Source organism: Lates calcarifer, linkage group LG7_2, assembly GCF_001640805.2.
Source record: "Lates calcarifer isolate ASB-BC8 linkage group LG7_2, TLL_Latcal_v3, whole genome shotgun sequence".
In the NCBI taxonomy this organism is placed as follows: domain Eukaryota; kingdom Metazoa; phylum Chordata; class Actinopteri; family Centropomidae; genus Lates; species Lates calcarifer.
Window position 1 is genome coordinate 784,202 of NC_066854.1, and position 14,198 is coordinate 798,399.

Sequence of the window (14,198 nt, forward strand, 5' to 3'; positions counted from 1 at the left end):
AGCTTCCTCTGAATATTTTTGCAGTTTTACTTTAAGATTTTGAGTTTCATGCTGCCACTAGTATCTGATTACTTCCTCCACCAGCTGACCAGTGAGATTGCTGAGTTGTACTGTGTAGTAATTAAAGTAGTACTCGCAGTTTTTTGTAAACAGGAAGTACTAGAAGCTACAGGAATATTACCAGGGATTAAAGTGCAACATGAATCCCTTTAGGAATAATTCAATGATTTCTCCTCGGGGAGCGTTATTAACACCGCCCCCCCCTCGCCTCCCCCCCTCCCTCCCCCCTCTCCCTCTCCTCATTGGCCGCGCCCACCTGATTTGACCCCCCCCCCTCCCTCCTCCCTCCCGTATATAAAAAGTTTTCGGTGTGTGGCGGCTCCCGAGTCTCAGACGCCAGAATGGAAACGCTCCTCGGTGCGCTCACTGGCACACCTCCCTCTCCTCCTCCTCCTCTTCCTCCTCATCATCTTCTTCATCTTCCTCTTCTTAATTGCGCATCGGCACTCCGGCAGCAGCAGCACACTGGGAGTCACGACCACGAGCGTTTGAAGTGAAGAAGTGAGGATGATGATGATGAGCTCTCTGCGTCTGTGGAGCGACCTGATGATGGATTGAACTTGAACCATGTTGAAGGCTTTGTTGGATTCAGATCTCGGTTTGTGGAATATGTTGCAGGGAGATCTCCAGCGGGGCTGATGCTGATTCATGAAACCATGACACGTTTTCTGCTCCTGACTGAGGTGATGCTTTTTGTGTGAAGCTGCTCCAAACTCCGACGCAGAGAGTCCCCCTGAAAACCCGGACTAAAGAGGACTCTGCTTCCCGTTTCTGACAGGCCGCTGAGAAAGACCAAAGACATCCATACAACGATGTAATAAAAGATTTCCTGCACACACATCTGCGAGTGAATGGAAATAAACTGCACCGACTCGCATCCAAGTGCGTCAGACCTGAGCGGACCGCCGTTACGCATGGAGACAGCTCTGGACTGAGAGGATTCTTTACCTGTTTATATCCCAGTTGATGATTTTAACTCTGATAAAAGAGGGAAAAAAGTTATTCCACTCCTCCTCAAACAGAAAATGAGTAGCTGTCTCTTCCGACTGGCACTCCTCGTGGCTTGCGTCCTCTCCATCCGCTGCACCGCTGCGCCCGGGACCGAGGCGGAGGCGCACACGGCGCCCCGGGATACCTGCGCGTCCTGCGGCATCGCTCAGCCGGAGGACCCCGAGTCGGGCCGGCTGAACGTGGACTTCCTAGAGGCGGTAAAGAGGCACATCCTCAGCCGGCTGCAGATGCGGGAGAGGCCCAACATCACGCACCCGGTCCCGAAGGCGGCCATGGTGACGGCGCTGCGGAAGCTCCACGCCGGGGAAGCTGCGGGAGGACGGGAGGGTGGAGATCCCCAACCTGGACGGGCACCCGATGAGCAACGAGGTGCTGGAGGAGAGCTCGGAGATCATCAGCTTTGCAGAGAAAGGTGCGTGATGGAGACGATGCTTAAATATGAGTTTTCCTGACGAGGAGGCACAAACATCTGATATTTGCCAATACGAAAGTTCCATTTGATTTTAACGCATTTAACCCTTTTCCTAAAACACTTTCATTTTCATCAGGATAAATGATACATTCTTGTAGACGCTGCAGAGAGTAAGAGGAGACAGGATGTTAAATAAAACAGAAATCCTTCTGCTCAGTTAGTCTGTGAAGGATAAGAACAGCTGAGGCAGAGGAGAGCAGGACACAGGTGCTGCTTCTCAACTAAAACATCACATTTTACCCTGAAAAAGACAAAACGTCCACCGTCTCTGAAACACACAGAGTCAATTACAACAACAGGTTGTGAGTTTTTAGAGTCTGATGTGGCTCTGCTGAGGGTTCAACACATTTATAAAAATAAAACAGGACGTTTGTCTCCATTAAACTCAACCTGAGAGGGTTTGATGCCTGGATCTGGTGAGTCAGGGACACACCAACCAACTCTACTGCTCTGTGTGTGTGAGTGTGTGTTTAGGTGTGTGTGTGTGTGTGTCTTTATATACTGACTGAATGAGAAACAGCCCAGAGAACATGCTGATGTTGAACAGATGTTGATGCAAGGGCCTGAAAACCCGCCAAAATAAGAGCAGAGACCATCTGTAGCTGCTACCTGCATCGCTTTGAGAAACTGAGAGCTTCAGTTTCTAAACATCTTTTTATCTTCTTTTGTGCTGTTTGGTATATGTTGGTTGTTCCCTGTGTAATCAGGCACATAGCTCCAGTAACAAGTGCTGATTTTGTTTGGTTTAAGACTTTAGTTTGTCCTCTGAGGCTCAAGATTTTCACACTTGACAAATAAAGTTTTGCAGGTTTTTCTGTGATAAACAAAGCTGTAAAAAGGATGTTATCATCTAGAAAGACGAACCAAAAATGGTAAAATTCAGACTGTAGTTTGGTGTGTAGAGAGCTGGTTCACAGCCTGGTTTGTCCTCCTTTAGAATTTGGATTTTTATGCATGAACTCCTCCGCTGCATTCATGTGCTCGAGAGAAAGTTGGACTTCTGGGACTTCTGGCTTCTACCCCAGTGCTGTGTTCACGTTCCTAGAAAACTCGGGCAGCTCTGCTCGGTGTCGGCGGAGGTTTGCTCCCCGCTGAGAGCCTTTTAGTTTCAGATGTTTCTCTCTGTGGCCGCTGTGTTGCGGACCTTCCACCTCGGCGCCGTCCGTTTGCCAAGTTGGCCGCGTCGCCGGCACCGAGCGGGGCTGCCAGCGGGGACATGGCACGGCGACAAGGCCCAGAGGAACAATTTACTCAGGGGGGCGGCTGAAAAGGAGCAGGGCTGAAAATGATCAACGACGCCACCTGCTTCGCCCACGTGCGTCCGTCCGCTCGCCTCTGAAAGCGACGGCACTCCACGGAAACATCTGCTTTCCACACCAACCAGCCGCTGCTTCTCAGGACTGTCGCTCTGAACCTGTGTGATCAATATGTCACATGTCTCCCTGTTTGTGTTGTAGTATGAGGGCTGTTGTGCGCCTGTTTTTTTAAACTCTATATCCAGGAATTTGTGTGTTGGTGTTGATGTGTGTGTGTGACATGGCAGGCTTGTGTTGAGTCAGTCCTCTCAGTATAAGGTCAGAGCTTTTGTGTCGGCCGTCGTGCAGCCTGAATGCAGATTGACGGGCTGAACCCTGCAGCCTGGCACCACATTAGAATTCACTGTGTGTGTGTGTGTGTGTGTGTGTGTGATCTAACTATATGAAAAAACACCGTGGCTCCAGTACATCGTGTTAGTTTGTTAGTTCACTGTGAAAACATTTTGTGTGGCAGAGTTTAAAGGCTGAAACTTCTTTGTGAAGTTTGGGAAAACCAGTGAAATTCATGAGCTGTTGAGTTGTTTTCACGACTTCTACAGACAGAGACTTCCTGACAGCTGCAGGTACTGACTGTTAAACATCACATTAGCTCCAAACAACATTAAAACTGATAAAACATGTGTCTGGTAGCTGCTGTGGAGCTTTCAATCATATCAGACGATCTTCAACAGCAGATGCACTTTCTAAATGTTCACATTTCCTTTGTTTTCCTTTGTACAAGTTTAGAGACTGTATTAAAAACCTGTTCTGAAAAGTGAGCTACAAATTTCAGAGCGCCGTGTTGGTTGTAAGTCAAAAATTGTTGCCTGACATAAAGCTTTAGAGGCTGCGACCAGGGCCGTAGCTGGGATTTTAGAAACACTGAGGTCATGAGTCAAACACCTCCAACTGGACACCAAAATAAAAGTCTCTTATCATGGAAATGTAACATTCTTTTTATCTGTTATATTTTCTGTGAGTTTTATTCAGAAAGGAGCAGCTCTCTCTAAGAAACTCCTCTGCAATCAACTTATTAAACTTTAAACTAAAATTATTGGGGAGATAAAATGTCTGTTCATCATTTTCCTTCATGCCACACTGGCATAAACACCATGTGGAAGTTTTCCCCAAATTTGAGCAAACACAACAACAAAAACCTCTGTGTCCTTTATCATCTAGTCTTTTCTATTTTTTTCACTGTAAAAAAAGAAAATCATTCACTAATTTTAAAAAGAAAAAAGAGAAGGAACTCGAGCCCCCGCATTTGATGCCAGTCGTTTAACCCTTTGGACACCAAGGATATCGTGTCCTCAACTTCCCTCAGCTGCACTTCAGCAGCGGCGGCCTCAAAACTGGAAGAGAGTCAGCATTTCTGTAGCCGCAGGTTTCCAGTTAAAAAGTCTCGTGTTCATGTTACCAACAAGGTCTTCTCCTACGACATGTATTTAGCAGCTGAGGGATTTTTAAATGTGGTGGTTATATACTCTTTTCCTGGCAGAAGGTGTCTGATTTTACAGCTGATTTTAGCCTAAATTTAGTCTTTTTTCTTCCTATATTAGAGATGAATTTGGGAAGCCATGATGGAAGTAACTCGAATGTTACACAATCGCGTCATTGCTGCAACACAGTGTGGTTTATTTATCTGTCTGTTACTCCTCGCTAAACAGTCACGGCCCTCACCAGAGAGAAATCAAAACCTAAATATTTGCCTGATGTAACGTCAGGCCTTTCAGAACAGCTGCTGTCTTTCCTTCTCAATGCACGATCATCGCTTTATTTTAGTGGACACTTTCTGTTTTTTTGTTGAGCAGTTGGACGTTATCAGACCGTCCCCCGGTCGTCTCCCTGCTCCTCACTTTGTCTTTGAGTTTATCTTGTCCTGGAGTTCACCATCTCCTCATTACCATCTCAGACAATGCAGCTGGTCGTCTGTGACAAATGAATTCCCTCTCAAACCGTCGCTTAACTATCCTCCTCGATCTCATTGTGAGGCGGCCACTCCCCAACAGCCGCCGATGCATTCAAGGGACTCCTCCTGCAACAGAGCATTTGTTTATATCTACATTGCAGGCGTTTTGGCTCTCGCTTTGATCCCGGCAGTTTAGAGTAAGTGAGCGAGTCAAGGTTTTAGCAGTTTGATCGAATACTCAGTGACAGATCCGTACCACCCGTGAAGTCTGCACCTGCAGCTCAACTTAACCTTTGTTTGATTTTGCAGGCACTTAAATGCATCGCTCTTGATTTTAACGCGTCCTGGTTGACAGCAGCGCTCTAATCTGAGGGCACTGTGTGATCTAACATCCAGGCTGCTGAGTAATGACTCCAAGATTACCTCGTCTTGTGATGGATGAGGTAATGCAAGTGGAGGCTCGCTGAAAAGTGCCTTTGATGATTGCAGACAAAGTCCGCTCCCCCTGAAACTTTGAATAATCCCTAACATTTCAAATGTTTCTGCTTCTTTGAAAGCTTTCACAGCATCTGGTTGGACTCTTCCTGGTAAAGACCCTGCAGTGCACAGGGTGCATTCTGTTCAGCCATGAAATCCCAAGTTCATCCACTGGACTCTGTGTCCTCCTGTGCTCTGATTTCTCACTAACTGTCAATCTCAATTTCTCCCAGTCGGCTTCCCTCAGAGTTCAGGAGGTTCAGACCTGATGAATGGCTCTAATCTTCTTCGCCTGACAGCTGTCAATCAGCCTCTCCATGTGTTGTCCTTGTCGCCGTCTCTGTAGTCCAACTGCTTTGCGGTTAAAAAAGCAGGAAGTGATGGAGATGGTAGAGCTCTGTAAGCTTCTCAAGATAAAGTGCCTAAAATGTAAAACACAGTAGATTAAGGAGCTTCAACTCCTCAGCGTCCTGTTTCATCACACCATCAATAACCCAGGAGTACTCTCAGGATATTTACACATCTCTGCTCAACATCAAAACTTTATCCATCCTTAATGGGAGCACTGGCTTGCAGAGAAGCACAGAATGAAACCCACAAGAGCAATAAGTGAAGAGATAAATTGCAAATACAGATTGAAACAATCTTTTTGTTTTAGCTAAAGCACTTTTAGTGTTCATTACTTAGGGGAAAAGTTTCAAATGACTCAGGAGTGGGGGGGGGGGGTAATCTGTATAAACTCTTTGTGTCCCTAAGGGGATTGAACTCCTCAGCCGCCCTGCTTCCAAACTTTTTAATCGTTCCACACATGAGGTGATGGTTACCAAATAAAGAGCCCAAACCATTTGCAGTCAGTAGCAGAAGCAGCCACAGCTTCAGCTAATGTCATGTAAATGGTTTTTCTTGCGTCTTCATTCTTCCAGTTTGTTGCTGCATCTCCTGCGTCTTGTGAAAACAGTTAAACTCCATAAGATCACACAAAGCCTTTGAACCTTTGTGTGCCGCTCTCTTAACCCCCCTCCCTCTCATATCTGTGCTGACTCGGAGGCCAAGTGGCCCTGAGCCCAACACCTTCCTGTCACAGTCCACAGGATCTGTGCCACCCTTGAGCTGAGGGGAGGCTGGGGGCTGTGGTCCCACTTTAAGCTGTTCCCAAAGTTCACCCCCTCCTCCAGGGCTCCGTCCCCTTTGCTGTTGTTTGGTCTTCAAAATGTTGCACACCAGGAAGAGCTGATATCACTGTTGTATTGTCCAAAGACTGTTCTCAGAAGCCATTAAGAAATATGTAGCATAGATTTACTTTTTTTAACAAGCTTTTACTTTATCATTAATTAATCCCTCTGGTGTGTTTTTGTTCCTCAGATGACATGGTGACATCCAAGTCCAGCCTCTTCTTCCTGATCTCCAGCGAGGGCAACCAGAACCTGTATGTGACGCAGGCCACCCTCTGGCTCTACTTCAAGCTGCTGCCGTCTCCGGTGGAGGTGCGTTCACGGCGGAAGGTGACGGTGAAGGTGTACTACCAGGAGCCCGGCCTCAGCAGCAAGTGGAACCTGGTGGAGAAGCGGGTGGAGCTGAAGCGCAGTGGCTGGCACACCTTCATGCTGACTGACGCCGTCCGGCTGGTGTTTGAGAAGGGCGACCGGCGGCAGAACCTGGACGTGCGCTGTGAAGGCTGCGAGGCGGAGGGTGTCATGCCCATCCTGCTCAACCACAATGACGAGTCCCACCGGCCCTTCCTGGTGGTGCAGGCACGGCAGGCCGACAACACGCACCGCATCCGCAAGAGGGGGCTGGAGTGCGACGGCAGCAGCAACTTGTGCTGCCGCCAGCAGTTCTACATAGACTTCCGGCTGATCGGCTGGAACGACTGGATCATTGCGCCGTCAGGCTACTTTGGGAACTACTGCGAGGGGAACTGTCCGGCCTACATGGCGGGCGTCCCCGGTTCGGCCTCGTCCTTCCACACAGCGGTGGTGAACCAGTACCGCATGCGGGGGATGAGTCCGGGCTCCATGAACTCCTGCTGCATTCCCACCAAGCTCAGCACCATGTCCATGCTCTACTTTGACGACGAGTACAACATTGTCAAGCGGGACGTTCCCAACATGATTGTGGAGGAGTGTGGCTGTGCTTGAGTATGTTTTATTCCTGTTTATTTAAGGTGGAACTGAAGAACTTAACTGTAAACAGATTCACAATATTACAACAACAAAAAAAGAATATAGAAACAGAATATTTATGGACGATGGAAAAAACATGTGCACACACAACCTCATCCACACATATCTACACACCCTCATGTATGCCTGCACAAAAACTTGTATATATATTTATGTTTGTTGATATATTTTGTTATATTCTCTGGTGGAAGACTGTTTCTGTCTAGTCTCCTTCAAAGAGACATGAAGAGTTCGCTTCCAAATCTTTACAATCAATATCCGAAGTTCTTCATTAAGTATCTCTAAGATAGTGAGGATCTGGTTTGCTAAAGTGTTCAAGACTTACATTACCTACTAGCCTTTACAAAGCAGCATCATTTGATGTAACGTTCTGCTCTCAGCCACGTTGTTAGAGTCGATGCCTCTTGTTTAGAAGTGGGTATCGTGTTTTGGAATGAAGCTCTTCATGTATAGAAAATAAACCCAACCTTGAACGTCTCCAGAGGAGGTGTAGGGAGCCTTACATGAGTCACAAAGAAGGTTGGGGTGATTCAACTATGCCTCTTTTAAGAACAGTGTGTGCAACAAACACTTGGGACAAGCACTGACAATGTCTTCACACCAGTCACCAACGTACAGCACTTCTGGCCGGGACTCACATTTACACTTTGTTCCATTCACAATAAAACTGGCTTCAAGCAGATATAAACATTTGGACGCATTCCAGGAATGGATGGAAACAGAGGAACAAAATCTGTAGAGACTTTTCAACAAGGATTCTGTTACACTGACGCTGCCACCAAACCATGAATTAATCCTCCACACTGACAGCTAAAGGCAGACTTACCAATGTGAGGTGTCACACCTGAAATTCAAAGAAATTCTAACTGTTTGGGGGGCGTTTCTCTGACCGTCATTCTCATCCTTTTTACATCTCTGGATTATTCTCTTTCCATTATCTTCATTGTTGAGTTAACACTGAGGCATGATGCTGAAAGCTGGAAAGTTCACCTTCAGCCTAACCTTAACTTCTGATGGGATTTCTACACAGCTTACTAAATGTTGTGGGATGTGAAATGAATTAAATTTGTGGACTCAATGTTCATATTTCCTTTCTAAATTTAGGAATTTGCAGCCTCAAATTATTTGATTATTTCCCTTGAAAAAACATCAACTCTCAAATTACAAAACTGATCAGATTAAACCGTCACTATGAGCTGCTCAGATTTAAAAACACTTTGATTTTGATCTTTAACTGTAAAATACGTTAAACACAACAGTAACTTATCTTTAAAGGTGTATTGCAGCCCACTACAATCTGTAGATTTCATTAGTCAGAAACAACACAAACTATGTCCAGGTCTGCCTAGTCCAGTCCATTTACAAAATCCCAAATGGACGACTAAATCTGATGTACATTTCATCATTTCTGACTTGTTCCAGACATTCTGACTGGAAGTTTATATTATACGTGACTAGTAATAACTTGACCAAACTTCCACCCTTCCCTCTTGGTCTTGGTATCATTTAAGTTAAAAAGAATCTTCTTGTTTTCCACAGTTTCGGTTGAACAAATACTCTTTTATAGTGTGTGACCAGCACATGAAGATGGTGGAACGACCTCACATTTATCAGTCTTTGTTAATGTTTGGATACTGCAAGCAAAACCTTCCCTCAGCTTCTCCTCGAAGGGGAAAGGGAGGCTCGATTCCCTCCAGTTTCTCAAAATCAAATCAAATATTTCTCTCATTTCAGTCAGTGAAAGTGAAAAGTTGCCATATTGCTCAGTTTAGTGATGGTGCAGCTTCGCACTTCCCGACGCACACTTTGATAGCACTTGCAGAATTGAAATGCCTTTAACAAGCCCTATGTGGCGCACCATTGCCCACAGTCCTTCTAAAAGAAATAAGTGCCGCATGAGCTATGCAATGTATAGTATTTACCCATACACCAGACAAGCTGAACTTAAGCTCTAGTGACAAACTATCACCTATACTTGAAATGTAAGTGTAGCAAGCGGGGGCAGGTTGGGCTTCAGCTGGGAGGCAGGAGAAGACAGCAAGTCTCAACAAAATGCTGATGGGATGGTTAAGTCTGACAGAAAGACCATTTATTTGACTCTAACTGCTCCACTTAAAAATAAATAAAAGTTTAAAAAGCCTCAGTATGTCAGTGTATAACAGCCCTAACACTTCTAACCACAAGTGATGACATTTATGAAATTCTCACTGTTTGGCTGGTGGAAAAATATCAACCCTGTCTTCTAAAAATGACAGTTACGTACTATTAATTGGCTTTGACAAATACGTTCTGGAGGAAAATATAATTGTTGCTGTTTTTTCCAGTCCACAAACTGCTAGGTTGTTGGACTGGACAGTTTGTTGGGGTGGATGGTGGGGGGAGAGGACACAGCAGGACTTTGACAAGGTTTCCATCGTCCGCTTTGGTTAAGGTTAGGAAAAGATGGTGGTTTTGGTTAAATATTGAAAAATTAAACACAGCCTTTCTGTTGAAAAGGAGTCACGACTGGAATAAATGTTGTATCTACTTTAACTGCAGTGATAATGTCAGCTGAAAGTGACATATCTGTGACAAAAATATCAATAAATTATTATTAACCACTTCCCCAAGGGGGTCATGAGATAAATTTAAGGGGCTTTGAGATGATTAACACGATTGGAAAGAGTGGAAACATATTGAATTGTTAAAACAGCAGTCTTCCATTTATTCTGTCACTCCCATTATGTCATCATTAAATGAAATGTCTGAAATCTAAAAAGAGGCTAACTGGGGCTAACTTTGACCCAAATGTGGTGATTTTTGGAGTCTAAATGAAAGTGTCCCTGTGGAGTTCCCATCATGGCCTGTTTGGCACCGTAACACACTTTGAGACACAGTTTCAGGCCTCAGTCACTTTGACATCACTTTGAGATTTTCAGGTTAAACGTTCCAGCGACCTGTTATTTCACTAGTCTATTACATTCTGCTCCCATTCGTAGGCTTCACCACCATGAGGTATACATTTAAGAGAAATACCTGAGGTCCACATACTGCTTATTATCTCACCTTTTCCCGCCTCCTGTCCGACACTCGACCTGGACCTTGCTTGCCACTGTAATCTTTCGCTTATTCTTCAAAGCGAATGGTTGTTAGAATATTTGCACTGAGGACTTGCGTGACTAGTAATAAGAAAATAAACTAAATAGAAACTGCCATTGAATAAAATAAAAAAAGTTATTTTTATAGAAGCAAAATTGAGCTCTGTTCAAATGTATTATACCTAATCATGGAACCAAAGAGGCCAAGAGGTTTAGCTATTGAAAGATGGCACTGCCGTCGTGTTTTTGTTGTTGTAAATTACTTTGACAGTTAAAAGAGGCCTAAACACTGTATCAGGGTATAATATCAGTCCATAATCTGCTTAATCTCTTTTCTATTTTGTACCTAGACATGGAATATGTCATATTTTTTCATCAAATTACTTAAATATTCCTAGTTTTCTTTCTTCTTTTTGTTAGCGCTTGTTCCAGAATCATTTAGAGTAAAGCACACGCCATCTGATCCCTGTACAGTTGATGTAACATATGAATATGCTTTTGAAATATTTTGTTCTTTGTTATTGTTGAAAAATAAATTTCTTATTACCAAATGTATGGATTTGTTGTTGTGTCATGACACTGGAGAGCAGTTCCTGGAGGCAAAAATCAAACCCTATCTATCGTTTGGACGGATGGGTCGAACGGTTGACAAACATTCAAAGGTTGTTTGAAAGTTCTCAGTCATTCTTATCAAACAAATGTCAAATCAAAGGGCCCTGGACGTAGTTGTGGATACTTAAAGACATTTCACCTCTCATCACAGAGGCTTCTGAAATGAAGAAGTCTTTGAGTATCTACAACCAAGTCCAGTTGCCCTTGATTCAACTTTTCTTGGAGCGCTCAGGTTAGTGGTTCTAATCCCAAAATAAGTCTCTGCCAGAAAAAGCAAGGTACCAATACTGTAATCACATCAAAAGAAACAGAGGAATCACGTCACATCTTGTTGCTACAACAAAGTACAGGCTTTTGCAAACATCACTTCAAAGATGGTGATCGTAAAGCCAGCTGTTGTTGTTCCTTCTTATCACAACATATTTAACATTCAGTTGACGTGATATCTTCCTCTGAAAAACCACAAGGCGCAATTACCTTGGGTGGCTGACGGGTGGTTTTTCTGCCATGTTTACCCACATGTGTCGACACATCTCTACAGTTCATGATACCGGGTCGGAGAAACTCCCTGTATTTGTAATTATCAGCAGAGAAGCTAATGTCAGAGGGGTTTTCCCAGCTGATTGCTAATCCTCTCAGGTCATACTTGATATGTAACATGAATTTAGCATCTCGCTTTGAGGTTCTCGTTCATGTTTTGACCAACTTTGAAATGTGGCCTACATCTCTTTTCATGGAGTTGTTGCCTTGATAATGATTCATAGTGAAATAAGCAATTACATTTTAAATAGTTATGATGACAAACTGGTTAAAAATAATATTTACATTGATAACAACTGAAATATTCCAACTTGATGAGCAAGGATTTAGTTTAAATTGGAAAGGCATTTACCTTATTTGTTTTAAGACATAAATTGAGATTCATTTTACATATTATTAAAGTTATTATTATTAGGGAGGAGGAATACGTGACATGATTGAAAGCTCCAAACCTTGGAGTCAGATTTTTCTTTAACATGGTTTACACTTACAGATGTTTTTCACCCAACTGTGCTGGGCTGTCATTTAAAGTTCTATATTTCTCAGAGATAAGGAACAACATGTAGCTTCATGACAAAAAGTAATTATGGATATTTTTAAAAACTACTCAAAAATAACATTTTCCTCTGGGCTGTAGCTGTGGAATGCCAGCAAACTTGATGTTTCACAATTAAAGCCATATTTTACAAACTGATTCCATCATGTTTAGACTTGATTTACTCCAATTTGATTACAACTAGGTCAACAAAAAAGGGAAAAAGGGACTTGGACTGGATATAGATACTACTGCTAATATGATACTATACTTATATCACAAAAAAATCAACAGAATATTCATCAATCTTCTTATCAATCTCTGCTATAACAAAAATGTTTCCTGAATCTAATTAAAAAATATGTGACTATAGAATGAGCAAACAAGCCAAGAATATAACCAAGAACTTGAAATGTTTCAATACCCAGCTCGACAAAGGATTCGTTTATTTCTGGTAGTTTGGAAAACTAATGAAAGATCAATTAACTACACTGATAAAACCTCAAAAACCTGAACTTTTAAAGGTGCAGGCTGCACTAATATGCATTAAGGTGACTCACGACTTCAGTATTTCTAAAATCCTGGTTATGGTCATGATTAGCTGCAATGCTTATACATGTTTTCTGCAGTTATTGACATAAGAGAGCTGTGGAAGGAGTATCCATGCTGACAAGAAAGTACAAACAATCTACACGAAGCTCGGCCGCCTAAAACCAAACTACATCCCATAAGTCCACTTAGCACGTTCCAACTACAACAATAGCTTTTTTTGCAGAGAAACAGCATACATATTCTCCTCAGTGGCGAGGTTGTTTCCTCGGGGCTGGGAGTAAGAGCAGACCACTCTATAGAGCTCTACATGTGCCCACTCAGGCATACAAAGGCTCTAAACAGGCCTAATTATACCTAAGCAAATCTCAGCAGGACTTCAAGGGTCAAGTGTTTGACCTGCCAGGGTCACACCCTTCATGATTGGGAGGAGAGACGCAATCTGTGTTATTCTGTGTTGATTTAGTTTTGTCCCCTGCCTGAGCTTGTAAAAAAAAAACTCACATAGACGACAGCTAAACAAGAAAACTGAAAGAAAGGTGAAGAAATACCTGAACCATGTGGCGGTACATTAACGTGCCATGCTGACATTCATCTGGTATAATTGCTCCTACAAATAATCTGGCGAGCATCGGCCAAAGTCGTGAGAAATGTTGTTGTTAAGTGGTTTGAAATGATATGTTTCAGAGAGAAAACAGCTGCCCCTTAATCTGACAGGTGATGAGCGGATGAGTCAACTCTGACATTGTCTGCTGCTCCTCAGGAATGAGAAAGAGAAAGACAGATGGAGACAAAAACAAGGACAGAAAAGGGCATCAAAGGAAAGAAAAGAGAGGGGAATAAGTACGTGCTAGGTGTATTTTATGCTGCAAGAAAAGCTTTTTAAATAGAGGACAGAATGGTTCACACACTGCTGTAGAGGTAAACTCCAGAGCCAACAACCATTCTGATTTATAAGTATATTAAGCTTAGACAATTATTCTCTTATTCAATTGGAGGTTTTTGTGCCATAAACTGCACAAAGGTGGAAATTGTTCAATATCTCAACATAAGGAAACATTTCCTCCAACGTACAGTATGTAATTAGCTATGTGCATCAAGCAGTCTAGACTGAGCTCTATCAGTAATAAAAATGTACCTACATAAAGTTATTTTACAGGTGCTATATGTAGTTTTGCTATTGCTACATAGCTAGCATTAGCATTAGCAGCTGTTCAGAATTAAACTTTATTCCTTTTCTCACTAAGAGCTGTCTGCAGTGAAGGAAACCAGCTATTGTTGTTAGACAGCACAAAGCATCTTTGCTCTTAACACATTTAATTTGTACAGGAGATTGTAGGAGCTAATATTAGCAGTAGCATGTAGTCGGTCAGTTAGCTAAACTTCTTGGCTAGTTAGTAGCTAAAATGAGCAAAGTAATAGCAGCATATAGTGGAGAACTGCAGCATGGCTTTACATTGGCTTTACATTGGTTTTTG

General features: G+C 43.1%; 1 protein-coding gene across 1 annotated transcript; it reads left to right on the plus strand.

The window, feature by feature from the left end:
- Window positions 1-371: 371 nt before the first annotated feature.
- LOC108873208 (inhibin beta B chain-like) lies at window positions 372-11,039 on the plus strand. Its single transcript, XM_018661332.2, is given in 3 exon segments — window positions 372-1,373; window positions 1,375-1,483; window positions 6,587-11,039. Coding segments are annotated over 3 exon segments (1,173 nt in total). The 5' UTR covers window positions 372-1,085; the 3' UTR covers window positions 7,363-11,039.
- The last annotated feature ends 3,159 nt before the right edge of the window (window positions 11,040-14,198 follow it).